Genomic DNA, 15232 nt, shown 5'->3' with positions numbered 1-15232 from the left:
TGGCATTCAAATGGCTTTTTTTTTTTTGTTGTTGTACTGCAGGTGAATTTTTTCTGGCTCTCCCTAACCATGAAACAGTAGGAAGAGGTGAGATACGTCATATAGCAAAGAATTCACATCTTGCAGAGAGCTTTTTAGCAAAACATATGTACACACCCTCATCAGCAAACTCTGCAGGTTTGAGACTGAGTTATCAGCCACAAATAGACATGTATACACATTTTGGAAGGCAAACAGCTTCCAGATTATCTTTTAAAGGTACCCACAAGTAATACAAAGTAGACATAGACACTCCATATAGTGATATCTTTACATAGTGTCCTCATGGATACTATAGGTTCAGGAAGACATTGCTCATGGAGGTGATGCTATACCACATTCCAGAGAGTAGAAAGCAAGCCCTTTTAAAATACCGAAAGGAGAGATTGGCATGGCAAGCTCCAGTGCAGAACTGGGCCAAGAGCAAACTGAATTGGCTAGATCTGTTTTCATCCCTTCCCTTGGGCTACTAAGCTGAATAGTTTACAAAGCAGAGAAAGTCAGTCATAGTCCTTTACAGTACAATTTCTAGTGCCACATAGTAACTGCGGATTTACTGCACTCTCCTGTGAAATTTCAACTGCCATAACAAAGCTTTATGTTGCAGATGATCAACACTCAAATATTTAGGAATAATGATAACAATAAAAAAGACATTTTGCCCTCCCCTCCCCTTCCCACAGGGGACCAATCTGTCTTCTTACAGCTAAGGGTTGATCCAGCCCCTTGCAAACCTTTACAAGGTGTTTTTTTTAACGTGTGGCAAGTTTTCTGAATAATGTTTTGCTTAAAGAAGGGGAAAATCCCACTTCCTGCAGCATATTGCAGGGACCAGCAAACATCTCCCTTCGTCCCTTGGACCAAATATACAAAGATAATACTGTGCAGGTGCTCCAGAGCTGACTCAGCTGCTACATAGTCACGTTGTGCCTGTGAAATGCAATCCATCATTACGTTTAAAGCGCCTGCTTGATTAATATTCAGTATTTAATGTCAACACCGATAAATTAGGATTCAGAAGTGTTACACTGCAGGAACTGCAAACAGTGCTGCAGTGGCAATGGCCTGGGTTAGTTTTGTGAGATCTGTTAATTCAAGGGGAAATTCATAATTCAGAAATACCAAAATATGTGTATAGTATTAACTAGTGGCTGTGACCTTTTGGGATAACAATGATATGTCACATTTAAAGGAATTAAGGGTTAAATTTCCAAATGGCTATGATAATTTCTTCTCCTATATAAACAGTATCCATTTGCCATCCATATTTGCAATAATTCTCTAATTGTGGTGTTACAGATATACAAGGTATACTGGATTTGGGAATTACTTTGGCTTAGATAGTTTTAAACATTTACTTCCCAAGTGCATAGGTTTCATCATAACTAACTTGGCTCAAGAAAATAAAAAATTACCATGGCATTTTCAATCTCTCTTGGTCTTGTAACCTTTTCTCATTTGAAATATTTTTTCATTCTCTTCCATGGACAATTTTTTTAAACAGATCTGCCTTTTTCCCTAATGTTTACTTAATGGTAACTCTTTTTTTCATATTTGCTTCAGTCCTACATATGACATATTAAGCAATTCCCATCAGAGCTACAGTTTGACACTGAGGAACACTCAATGGCCAACAGACTCTTCCCTGGTGGAGAATGAGGATTCAAAGGAAACATTTGAGATTATTTCACTTTCATTATTTTTGTTAAAAAAAAGTTTGCACCTTGAGGTGTCATGAATACCCCTTCTTGATCTTCCTTTGCCTTGTCAGACCTGGCCAGCACAAGCAGCTGAGATCTTTGCTCTATTTTCCCTGCATCTCTGTGCAACGCTTTTTTAAAAAGAGAATATACTATTATATTTTTCTAAGCCTTTCAGACTGCTGTAACATGATCAGGATTCTCCTGAATCTCTATGCATTCGATCTCTTCTCGTTCCTTCCTTTTGGCCCGTTTCTTTTTCTTGTGGTGCTTTTTGGAAGGTGGGAAAAAGGTTAGAAAGACGGGCAAAATAACAAAACAGTGCAGAAGTGTGCAACTGCCGGCAAGCAGCAAGCATTTGAACAGTGTGAAGGTCAAGTTTGAAGGCACAAAGAGAAGGGGGACCAACCCAATAAGAAAGGAAGAAACGTTCTGCAAAATGGCTGTCCCATGCTCTTGGAGGGAGTTCTTTATACACTGAGTTCGTGTGTGCTCAGTAGCTAATACAAATGTATAAAGCAGGGGTGCACAGTGATCTATGGCAAAATTCAAAGTGTAGATAAGGCACAGTATAGAAATGCAATCCATGTCTACATTCCATAAGGTCATCAAGCCAAGGACACCCAGCTCTATTGAGGTGACACTGAGAATTAACCAGAAATTTCCCAGAGGGTGGATAACCAGGAAAAAGGTCAGTATTAACACCAGCAGGATGCCAAAACCAGAAATGAGGATGGGCATAGTTACTGATAAACCATAGTGGTCCATGAAAACAAAAGTAGGGTTGAACACAATGAACTTGATGCTCTGTATAAGAGACAGTGGTCTCAGCTTCTCCAGCAATTCCACTGCTTCCCTCTGTGTGTTTTCACTAGTCCTGGCCACAAGGTACAAACGAGAAGCAATTATGTTGTTCTCATCTCCAGCTTTGGAGAAAATGATGTCATTTTTGAAGTGCTGGAATTCTGGCTTTTTTAAAAAGGAGCTCTGGAGGATGCTGATAAAGTCACTTTTGTTGGTTGCACTGATGTTACCCACTCGAAGGTATTGGTAATACTGTTCGATCCAGGACACGGTGTTGAACCCCTGGCTGAGTGTTTTTAGGTCTTCTTGCACAGTACCATTCCAGTACTCCAGAGGTTCATAGATGTAGAAGCCAATCACGGGGCTGTAGTTGCTGAAATACTTCTGCTGGATGAGGGCATAGGAGACACTTGGGGACTCACTGGCAAGAAGGTTGATGATGTTGGCTCCGTCATTAATCTGTAAGCACCCCATAAAGGAGAAAGAGGCATAGATGAGATACAGTATCACCACAAATGGCTTGACATAGATGTTGGTAATCCACTCGTTGTAGTGCTCTCGGAGGAAATGCTGGATAAAGTGGTGCTGGTAGGGGTTGGTCTCGTGGTGAGAGGTGTGCTGATGGCCATCGTTCATCATGGTCTGGAACCACACAGGCTTCCGGTCCAGGTATTCTGCCGAGGGGATTTTACAGCAGAAGATGCTGTGGTATCTGTTCTGCTCCAGCTGGCCAGCAAAGACCAGGCAGGAGCCAAAGAAAGAGAAGATGTAGAAGTAGTTCAAGAGGATGGAGACACACATGTTCTGGCAAAAGACTTTTACAGCTTCGATGTTGGTGAAAGGGCTTGCCCCCATGCCGAAGGCTATGAAATACAAGGAGCTTGTCATGGTGTAGGAGACCATGACATCTGAGTAGGCATCTGCTACTCGGTCCTTGAATGGCAGATTCTCTCTGGTCCGACGCCACCCTGAAAGAAGTTCAAACACTCCTTTGGTTCCATGACCTGAAATGAGAAAACAAAGTTTATATGTGTGCACAGAGAGGATCCAGTCATCCCCCAGGTGTTTCATCCTCCAGCAGGAAAAAAAATGTTGTCAGCTGAAATTTTGTTATGTTTTTGTCACCAGTTAAACAAATGGAAAACTCTGAAGTGTCTGCCTAAGGCTAAATACCAGATTCATCTTCAGGTGTTTAAATTAACAGGCCTGATATTCTGAGACTCTCCATGCTCAGAAAAGAAATGAAAACACTAATCAATTTTAATGGACTTTGAATTAGCTCCCAAAAGGACTGCAAATACAGGAGAACATGAAGTTTGGTTCAGGTCTGGGGTTCATTCTAGAAATTCCTTTTGTATCCTACTACATCTTTCAAGGTTTAAGGGATTCAACCTGAAACACTTAAAAATACAAATAACTACATTTTCTTCCAAAGAGTATAAATTAAAGGGATTATTTGAGAAATCAGTGGGTGAGACCAAAAATAGGACACATTGGTTCTTCATGCAGGATAAAGGAAAATCTATACTGTAAGTACAAATAACCAGAATAATTTGTGTCATGATTCTCTGCCTACTGAGTGAAATTGTAATTTCTCAGTGATAGTACACAAGTTTCCACACTGTATGAAAATTGACTTGCTGGTGGTACTGATGGAGAGTTGAATACTGGCTAAGACTTTGGTCCACATTAATTATCTAGAAAATGTATGGGTTTATTTTCTGTGATTATATCTCCCTCTGTCTCTTTCTCTCTGCTGTCCAGAGCTCCTCCTGGTGACAAGGAGTTCCCTTAGCTCATGTGAGAGGACATTCAGAAAAGTCAGATGTGGTCAGTGTTCCATGAAAGGTTTTGACTTTGTATTCCATTCCTAAGTGTTTTACATGTATGATTTTTTAATAAACTAAAATTTAATACAGACTTAGTTTAATTTTACTTGTCAGTCCCAGTCTAGGAAATCTGCAGCTATTAAACTTTGTGACAGAATGGTAAAACTGAGCTGATCTTACTGGTAAAGGTTAACAAATAAAAGTTATGCATCATGTATACATATTCACATAATGTGTATGTTGAAAAGAATATATACTCACATGCACATTCTTTTGGTTTTTATCATTAGGGAATTCCAACTTTGAGGAAAATAGAAAAGCCAGCATTTAAAAAACCCATTCAAAATAGCTTGACTTTCAAATAACAATTAAATTTGGCTTTCAAATAATAATTAAAAAAATTAAAACAATTAAAAACACAAGTTTTAATTTGGATTAGAAATGGAATGTTCTCGGCACTTTGGATCTAGCCCAGAGAAAATTCTGGCCAGGGTAAGGAGACAAACACTACTGAGCAGAAAACAAAGTACATTGTAGATGTTTCTGCCTCTGTTTGTGGTCCTTCACTCTCTGTGGAAGAATTGTATGAACCAAAGCAGGCACAAAGCAAATTTTCTTGTATCAAACCCAGAAATATGACAACAGGAGATTTGCAAATAATCAAGTGTGTGCAACGAAAGGTCTGTTGAGTTTGTCTTTAGATTTAAATTGTTTGGATTCATACAGCTGCTTATGTTGCCCACAGCAGACTCCTGACAGCCATTCTAGACAAGGAAAATTACAGCATAAACTGTCAGGTTCTGTGAATGTTACCTGCTTTACTGCAGAGCAGAGTCCCCAGTGAAAGATAAACATAGTGTTACAGAAGTCTTGCAGTTAGCAAAAAGCCTGTGTGGAAATGCTGCTCTCTTGTGAACCAGTATTTCAGTTCAGGAGGGACCCTGAATTCCCTGGTAAGTTTAGGGTGAGTTGTTCAAATTCTCAAGGCACAGCTGTCTTGTACACTGTCATTTTTGGGCCATCAAGCAGAAAGAACTGGCTCTTTCAGCTGAGTAAAGCTGAAAAATTGAGTGACTTGAATGCAATTTTTATATGTTTAAATCAAGTGTTTAAGTCTCCTGCAGGGTGTGGACTGGGCTGGCTGGTCACCAAGTCCAGGGCCTATGTCCTGGCATGGCTTAATTTAATGGTAGAGGAATCACAGAACCATTTAAATTGGAAATTAACTTTAAGATCACCTAGTCCAACCATTAACCCAGCACTGCCAAGCCACCACTAAACCATGTCCCTCTGTGCCACATTTGATCATCTTTCAAATGTCTTCAGGGATGGAGACTCCACCACTTCCCTGGGCAGCCTGATGCAATGCTTGAAAACCTTTTCTGTGAAGAAAATTTTTCTAATATCCAACCTAAACCTCCCCTGGAGCAACTTGAGGCCATTTCCTCTGGTCCTATTGCTTGTCACCTGAGCAAAGAGACCAACTCCCACCTGGCTCCACCCTGCTGTCAGAGAGCTGTGAAGAGCCAGAAGGTTCCCCCTGAGCCTCCTTTTCTCCAGGCTGTTTCCCCCCAGCTCCCTCAGCTGCTCCTCATCAGACTTGTGCTCCAGGCCCTTCCCCAGCTCTGTTCCCTTCACAGAAAGCTCAGCAGGGGGATGGGTGAAGCAACGCTCTACCAGCTCTATCAATTCACAGTAATATGGACTTTTCTCTCCTTATTCCAGAATCTCACTTGTCTGCCCTCCTGCAAGTTTATGTTCACAGTTGCACCTTCGCCATGTTTTTATTGTTATTAATTTATAAGTGTTAACAAATTCTCAGTGATGAGTACCTGGGTGCATTTAACCTTGGGGTAGGTGCACAATGATTAGTAGAGAGGGGTTATACTGTCAAATATATGTGTGAAAAATTGCACTAGAGTATACAATAATGTGTGTGCCCAAATTTGTGATAATGTTCAAAATTAAAATACTGTAATTAAGCTGTAGGCTTTTTTGCAAATAAAACAAATAGTATCTTAGGGAAAAAGTATTGCTATTTTAACTTCTTTGAGTATCAAATTTGGCACTGATTATCTTGTGATTGAAATGATACAAATGTAAAGTTTCCATTTATTCCCCTTTCACAAGTAACTTCAGTTCTATCACACAAATACAGGTATTGGGGAATATAGTGCAGTAATTCCCTTGCTGACACAAGAGGAAATCTTTGCCTGGCTGGTTTTCCCACATCATTACTCTGATACCAAGTTTTCCAGTCAGCCTCAGGTGCTCTCCCAGATAAGCAGGTCTATTCCCTTTTCCCAGCAAGGACACAAATCCATTTTTCCTGAACATTTGCTGGCAGTTCTCGAGATTCAGGCAACACAGTCTATAAAATTCTTCAGCTTCATTCCTAATGCCATAACAACATTGACAGTAGAGTTAAGTTCACTGAGCAGTTCTAGGAAGGTTCAGAGGGTCTTTGGCTTTGGGTCAAAACTGCCAAGTTTCTCTGGTACTAACATGACATGAATGAAGTACAGCAATTTTTTATTTGCTGGACAGGCAATAGCCTATGACTACTTTAGAGGAAAGGAGATGAGAAATTTTTATTCCATTATTTGTGAGGGTAGGAGAGCAAGGAAGGGAGGCTGCAGAGAAAATAGAAAAAAATAATGCATTTTCTGCCCCAAATTTAAAAACAAAAGATTAATTATGAGCAGATACTTAAAATAAGTTGGAAGAGGATAGGGATAGAAGCAAAAAGAGTGAAATAAGAGATTTAAGAGCACTTGATTGAGTTAAATTCATTCCACCAGGAGAAATGACTCAATTAAAAATTAATCCAAAGCAATCTCTGAACAATTAGAAATCATCTCAGGGGATAAATGTAGATGGGATGGTCCAAGAAGAATGGAAAGAACCAGCAAAGTATCTATCTTCAAAAAGGAGGACTGGAGCACTGTTTTAAAATAGGGCATGACTTTTTAATTGAATCATGGAAAGATTTGGGTTGGAAGGGACCTTTAAGATCACCTAGTTCTAGACCTCTGCTGTGGCTGACATTTAAAAAAAATTAATTGGAAAAAATAGGCTGAATGCCCTGGAGAATAAAACCAGCAAACAATGGCCTGGTTTTGATATCTGAAAAGCATAAAGAGAAACTGAACGTGTTGGACTTTTTCCCCTCATAGACTGGAATTTCAGTGAGGACTCAACAGCATTCAACATAAAAAAGGTATAAGGACAGCGATCAAGTCTTTCTCATTTCTACTTGGAGAAGGCAAAGAAATCATTGGTTTCATTTGCAAAAAAACCCGAAAAACCATTTAGATTAGATATCAGAAAAAAACAAATCTTTCTTTCTTTAAGCTTCATTAAACTCAGGAACACACTATGTAAGGAGGTAATAAAGACTTCTTCATTGCAAATCTAAAGGTTAGATTAATAAATATTAATGTAGGTGCTGGGTACATCCTGTCAGTGCTGGGAGGCAGATTCTGTTCAGATTCCTGAGGTCTCTTACTTTCGTGCCATCATACCTAACTCTGTCTTGAGACGCTTAGGATTTTTAAGCATGAAAAACAATCTGTCTTCAGTGTTTTCTTAACCAAAGTGTGTCCTTTCAGCATCTGATCTGCATTTATCACTCCACATAATAACCACTGATACCCCAGTCTGAAACCATGAGGCTCTGCTGGAAGCATTTTGGCTTGCTGCTGCCAGCTTTTGTAAACTTTCGAGGAAGGAAGATCAGGATGACTCTGCACTTTTTTTGCATCAAGACATAAAGAAGGTTATTTGCTGCAATAGGTGGTAGCAGTCAATGTGGTGATAACCTTGGTGTGTATATTATAATTCAAACAAACAAACAAACAAAAAGTCTTGGAAGCACCATAGCACAGCTTTAGTCAGCACTTTTGCACTGAGAAATACAAGTATTATATTCAGTTTTCATTAACACACACACACACACACACACACACACATAACTTGCTCTGCATACAAAGGATGAAGACAGCTTTCTTTTAAATCATAGTGATGGGCAGGAGGTGTATTTTTACATTATAATTCTTTGAAGTGATTCAACTGGAAATAAACTTTATTTTATCTATGAAAACAACAATTTTTCTTTATCTTTTTTTTCCTGGGAATAGGCAATTCATGTCCTAGAGAAATTCATCTAGTTTTATCTAATAAATGCGCCACAATGGCAGGAGCCATGATCATTAGGAGCATATTGGAGCACAGAATCATGGCATCATAGAATGCCTTGGATTGGAAGGGACATTAAAGACCATTTAATTCCAGCTTCATGCCATGGGCAGGGACACCTTCCACCAGGCCAGGATTCTGGATCTTTGGACTTGCTTTCTCAGGTGTATTGATTTGAAAATACACCCCTTTTTAGAAAGTTTAGGTTCACATCATCACTTTTTTTACAGAGGAACAGCTTTGCATCTCAACACACTGCAGTGTAGGATGCATTTGTTCTTCTGCTAAATCACTAATATTACTATCATTAATATTGGTATCCCTAGTTACATCTAAAGATTGAAGCGCAGAGATTAAGCAAATTAATCACAGTCACCAAGGACTGTCTGCATCTCAGGGAGGGAAGAAGCAATAGAAAAAAATATTAAACTACTTCTTTATGAAGAGTCAGTAAATCCTTAGGGATTTTGATGCAAAAAGCAAAGCAAATTTGAAGCTTGGCTGTACTTTAGGTAGCAGTAGGAAATGTGTACCTTAATCTAGATCCCATTCCACAAAGGTAAATCTCAGCACAGTGCATCCAGCTAAAGAGTGGACCCTAACCACAACACTGAGTCAAGTAATTCCCAGCTTGATTAAGGAGAAGGAAAAGATAGAGTACATTTTTTAAAACTAATCTAAAATGTAGGTAGGAAAAGAATGGTTTCAATTCTACATCTCTCTAGGTACTTGTAAAGTGATTGTAATTGAATTGTTCACATAGTTGTGTTGTTGACCTTTTCTTCTTTATTTAGTTTTGCCATGGCTGTTGTGCTGCTTTGGGGGTAACTGGGAAGGTCTGATGAGGCAGCTGAGGGACCAAGCCACTCTCACAGTGGTTACTGGTTTACCCTTTCTTCAGAATCCCAGTTCTAGAGGTGAAATCAAACCCCATCCTACCAAAGATGCCTGGGATGGTTCAGACTTTGGGGTTAGAGGGTCTAACTGTGGAAGTGATGCACTGATGAGCAGCATTGTCCAAAGGGAGGAGTGTCCTTGAGCCATAGGAATTTTCAGTGGTACTACACTATTTACATCTTCTGAATGTCACAGAGCTTACAGCAACTAACACATAAAGTCTAGTCAAGATCTGCAGAAATTTTGTTTTCACTAAACCTACACTTCTTTATTGCATTTGATACATGGAATTTTGTGATATTTAAGAGCATTTAAACAGAGAAATTCAATCCTTTCTAGGTCCATTCTCCTGTGAGGTCACTACATGCACAACTTCTTGTCTAAGCAGATTTATGCTGAAATGCTGATAGAAGGGTTTTACACCCTGCTGTGCCTTTCTGTCTTGAAAAGTATTCAGGGTAGAATTCTTTTAAGTAACAGATCCCTATAATAATAAATTGTCTAGTTTACAAAGCTGGGTTTAACAGAAAGAATGTTTAACCAAGTGCAGTGGAACCTCAGCCAGTTGAGCTATCATCTTTAGTGACAAGGACCTCAGGGAAATCTCCAGTGCTGCATATTATTGATAGATTTTAGCACTTCTGAAAACACAGCAAATTCACAAATATCATCAATGAAGCCAGTTATGCTTAGTAGATATTTTGATTTACTTAAAAATATTTCTGATAATTTTTGACAATTTTTCGTGCCTAGAAACTTTTCTTCTTGTTTGAAGGAACAGAAATATTAAATAGCAGCCCCCCGATTCAAACAGAGCTGAACATGGAGAATGTTTCAATGGATGTGATTAATAATCAGGCTCCACACCTCATTAAGGGAGATTTATGTTTGAGCTAATGTATACTGCTTGCAAATTGTACATAAAGTTGGAATCCTGCTTAGTTTTCTACTGTGCTTAGCAATGAATTGAAATGCTTATCACTGTTTCTCATTTAAGCCTTTTAATGAACATTATAAACAAGAACTGCACATATGGAAACTGCTGTTTATTGATGGGAGTTTAAGTGACATATAGAAGACAAGATAATGAACTTAGATCAAGTCTTAAATGAATTTATTAAGCAGTCATTTATGCTAAAAGCATAGGATGGATTTGTGACACTGATCAGAACACTTTATCACCTGGATTTGATAATCTAGTAATATCCAAAAGAATAAGGTACTAGTGAGACTCAAGAAAGGAAGATGTTTTGATCAAGTGTAGATTCTGGAATCCAGCAAAAATAGTGTGTACCTGAATCATTATGGAAACCATACATTTAGTCATTTGCTGCTTTCTGGCAAGGAGGAAACAATTGTGGATTCTTCAAAGAAAAGAAAAAAGATGGTTAAATAGTTGGAGAAGTAAATAGAAGGTGTGAAAGAATAGATGTCCAAAAATGACCAGTGCATTTGTAAGTTTGAGAGAATGAAGATAGTGAAGGAGTGTTTGAAAGGAGTGGGACAAACTTCTGGAGTTTTATGCATGAGACAAGTGCATAATGTTATCAATGGTGGGACACAATTGTGAAAGGAGAAAACTTTTACCTTTCAGTGATTGTCTGCACAGTCTGAAGTTTCTGAACTGCAAGAGCCCAGACATAACAAGCAATAAGCAGAAAAAGTTCATTCTTCACTTTCCCCAGTGAAATTACTCATTGTAACAACCAACATCCCCTTCCCGGAACAGATGAAAAATCACCTGGGCAAAGCTTTGTGGGGATTTATCTCCCTTTCAAAGGGAGATAATTGCTCAGGTCGTGAACATCTTCATACAACCCAAAGTCTAATGGGGCATCATCTTTTCACCATGACTGTAGAGCCAGTGCTGGGGTTGACTTGGTTTGAAATACACTAAAGAGAGTGAGCACCGCATCTTGGCTGAAGTAGCTCATTTTCAGTTGCTACCCCAGGGACAAGTTCTAGCTGAGTAAAGCAAGACTAGCTTCTACCTTGATAGTTCCTAGGTCATATCCTGTCAAATTCCTACACTAATGACTCCTATTTGGAAATTACTCCAGCTGGTGACACTGTGGTGCAGAGCACAGCAGCTCTGTTCCTCCCCTGGCCACTGAGATTTCCACCTAGACTGCTTATCTTGATGTGACAGCACACCTTTACTGCAATGAAGAGAGAGCTTCTGAGCAAAGAGAGTGAACCTGTCTGCTGACAGGGTGATATTTCCAACAGTGTTAGTGCAAGATTTGCTGACATTTGTTTACTTCAGAAAAGGGATGGGAAGGCAGAGCGGGAGGCGACATTGGCCTTTTGCTTCTGTTTGCTGGGAGTGAAGGAAATACGGGGACTGACTCAGCAATCTGAAAAGTAGGTATTAAATCTCCCTTTCCCTTCCTAAAAAGCCCCATTTCTGCACTGCACAGGAACGTGGAGGGAGGCTGCTCCACAGATCCATCTGGATCACTGCAGCACCAGGGCTCTGGCTCAGGCCATCCCAGCAGTGGGGCTGTTCAGGCTGGGGAGCATCCTCACATCTGCCTGCTCCAGAGTTAAGGCAGCTGCCGAGCAGCTGATGCAGAGATGTGGCTGCTGCCCTGCTCTGTGGCACACACTGTGCTGCTCTCACAGCAACGCTCCAGGGGAGAAGCAGCCTTCTCCCACACTCCACCTTGTCCCTATAAATTTAGCCACGTTGTCAGCACAGGATGTTTAAGTTAAATACATGCTATTTGTCTGACAGCGGTGCCAGGGAATGCTGTAGAGGCAGGAATTCATTCGGGCGAGCTACCAAATGGTTTTAAAGGTGCTCAGTACTCCTCTGCGTGGCCAAAAGTCCTTCCTTGGACTTAAAAGTTTCGTCTCATTAGACAAGGGGTTAAAAGCAAAATGAACCAAAGAGAGAAGAAATGATCTATCTGATGACTGGAATGAAATAATTCTCCTTAAATTTAGTTTTGCAGCTCTGTTGAGAAATGGAAACTGCAACATATTGATGCTCTGCCTGCTGCTCCACAGCCTGCAGCTACACTTGTATCAAAGTGGTTCAAAACCTTGTACCACTAATATGGATCATTCAGGAAGTTAAAAGAACTTGCACACATTCATGGAGGAAAATTGCATGGGAAGGGTCATTAAAGTCAAAGATAACATATTTGGATGCACAAGTCAATGAGCCAAGAAGCAGCAGGAGCCTGGGGGGAGTGTTTTGGGAAAGGATGACTTCATGCTTGACGTGTTGAAATCCTCATTTTTAAAGCACTTACCATTGGTTGCCATCAGAAATAGGATGCTGAGCTAGATAATCCTTTGGCCTGAGTCAGTCTGAATGCTTTTATGTTCCTTTGTATTCATGGGGCTGACTGCATTAAAATCCAAATGCACAAGAAGCATGAATTAAAGTTATGCAGCTCTTCAGGCCCTTAAATCTGGTGTTTAAGTTTTTGACTTTACTAATTTCAGTATTGTAGCAATACCATTTAGAAACCTGTCTTTGAATTGACACAAATACTTGCCTCTTTCACTGCCTGGTCTCAGGTCCCATTTACCCTTGGTTCTCGTGCACAGCAGTGATTAAAAATTGATTATTTTGCTGTGGGATGATATAGCATCGATTCCCTCATGCACTGCATATATGAATGAATATCATGACCTCTGTGAGATTGTTATGGGTATTATACCAATTTTATGGCAGGGAAATTGAGGCAAAAAGTCATCTAGTTTTAATCTCTGTAGCTTTAAACTGTCTAGTTTTGAACTATCAGAAGGATCCATCAATGAGCTCAGGGCATTGACCAGCCTTGTCATTCTCATGTAACACAGGATTTTTATTGCTGCTTATATGCTTAAATCCTGATATCAATCAATATATGTATATGTTTTATTTTGTGGATTCATACCTTGGGTATTGGCCTGAGACACAGCAGTAAACCATACAAACTCGTAAACATCTGTTAAAATATGTTGCTTTCCCAATTTTTAAGATAGCACATGACTGCTGCTTTTCCTGCGAGCCCCAGACTCCTTCCCTAATTGTTTTTCAGCCTTTCCAACAGTCAGAGCAGTCACCAGCTATGGACTCCTTCCCTACATGGTTCTGATTCACTCCTCAAATCATTTACCAGAGGACTTCATGAAGAGATGGACCAAAAAACCAATTAGACCAAAAAATTCTTTCTCAGTTTTGTAGGATGTGGTATCACCTTCAAGCTGCTCCTCAAAAACCCTGGTGCAATGGTTGTAAACAAAGCACAAGAGGAGCTTTCATTTCATGGCAAAACTCCCACAGGCATCTGATATATCCAATGTTGCCATCAAAAACATGAGTGGGTTGGCTTGTGCAGGACTTAAAAAAAATCTTTTCCAGTTAGCAGCATTTAGCAGCTCATTAATGTATCTGAAACTTGACATTTAGCAGTCCATCCCAGGGGGAGGATCATTAAGCTTTTCACTTAATTATTATTCTCACTAAACTCAGCCTGAAAATTTAAGGCTAAACAATAGTCTTGGAACAACATATGAGACACACTTCTGTTTTGGGTCTTTTTGCTTGGAATACCAAGAGCAGTGAGTCAGCTGGCTGCCCTCCCTTTTCCTGTTATTATTTTGAAGATCCATAATTTCAGATGGAAATGATCTTCAACATGAAATTAGTTTAAACATATATTTTCCTTACACATCAAGGATTCTGGAGAAGTAGTGCTTTCTCTAATGAATCTTCTGTTGTGCATACATCCCTATGGAGGTCATTGGAGATTCCTAATCCACATCCATTCTAATGAATTAATTATTTCTAGGGTTAATTTCCTGTCACAGAGGCAAGCTGGTGCAATCTAAGCACGTAAACTATGGCATGTTACTCCTTTAGCTTCTAGAACAGAGTGGCCATGTGCAATCCTTAATTTGCACCTGGGAATTATTTGGGAAAATGCCACGGACAGAGCAAAAGCATGCCAGGGAGCATGCAAAAAATTTAATTCTGCATAGACAGCCACAGCCCTGGACCTGTTCTGTTTTCTAGTAAAGGCTGTGGCCAAAGGGTGATGATGTTCTGCCACTGCAATGGCAAAAGGATCACTTTGATGTTGAATTTCTGAGGTCTGTTGAGGTACCCAGATATCATGTTTATATCTATAAACTTGGGGGAATCTATAAACCTAATTCCTTTGTGGACATGACAGAAAGCACAGTGTGCTAATTCAGTTTATCACAATTTTATTACAATGGCTTCACTGGCTGAAAGCACCTACAGCTGTACTGGTGAGAGGGCCAGGGGCTGCCTTGCTTTAAAGGGTGACTGACACAAGGTGTGTCCCTAGTGCCAGCTTTAGCATCAAACCCTTAGCCGTTTTGGGCTCATCACTCCCACTTGATTTTACTGACTGCATTCATTAATTTCTCTGACAGTTAAAACCATCGTGGTAATAGGAACTGGGGAGATGATCTCCACCTCTCTTTCCATCTGACATGCTGCTTCAGTCATCCTCTCTACAAAGTCTGATTACTCCTTATAAGAAGCCCAACACTGGAAATGAAAAAGGAAAGAAGGAAACTGCTGGATCAAACTACTTTAAACCCTTAGTTTTTAGTGCTTTTGATACATTTTAAAATGTTGCTTTGCCAGTCATTGAAATGGGGGTAAGGTAGAGACAACCCAAACCCAAACCACAGATCCCATTTAAAAGCTTGGTACATATAACTGAGAGATGTGAAAAATCTGTAAAGAAGCAGCCTCGTAAGTCTGTTACCAAAAGAAAGTTTTGCTTGCTAAGC

The 15232-nt window shown here is 39.8% G+C and overlaps 1 protein-coding gene across 2 annotated transcripts in view; it reads right to left on the bottom strand.

Annotated features, from left to right (window-relative positions):
- Positions 1–712: 712 nt before the first annotated feature.
- The window catches only part of PTCHD4 (patched domain containing 4), an 81439-nt gene continuing 66919 nt past the window's right edge, over positions 713–15232 (bottom strand). For both annotated transcript variants that reach the window (XM_085057007.1, XM_085057008.1), the window contains exon 3: positions 713–3547. In XM_085057007.1, coding sequence (XP_084913133.1) covers positions 1914–3547 — 1634 coding nt within the window. In that variant the 3' untranslated portion in view covers positions 713–1913. The remainder of the gene's footprint in view (positions 3548–15232) is intronic.

This window comes from Lichenostomus cassidix, chromosome 3 (genome assembly GCF_008360975.1).
Source record: "Lichenostomus cassidix isolate B80296 chromosome 3, HeHo_3.0, whole genome shotgun sequence".
Classification (NCBI taxonomy): Eukaryota; Metazoa; Chordata; class Aves; order Passeriformes; family Meliphagidae; genus Lichenostomus; species Lichenostomus cassidix.
This window is presented reverse-complemented; position numbering and strand designations above follow the sequence as displayed.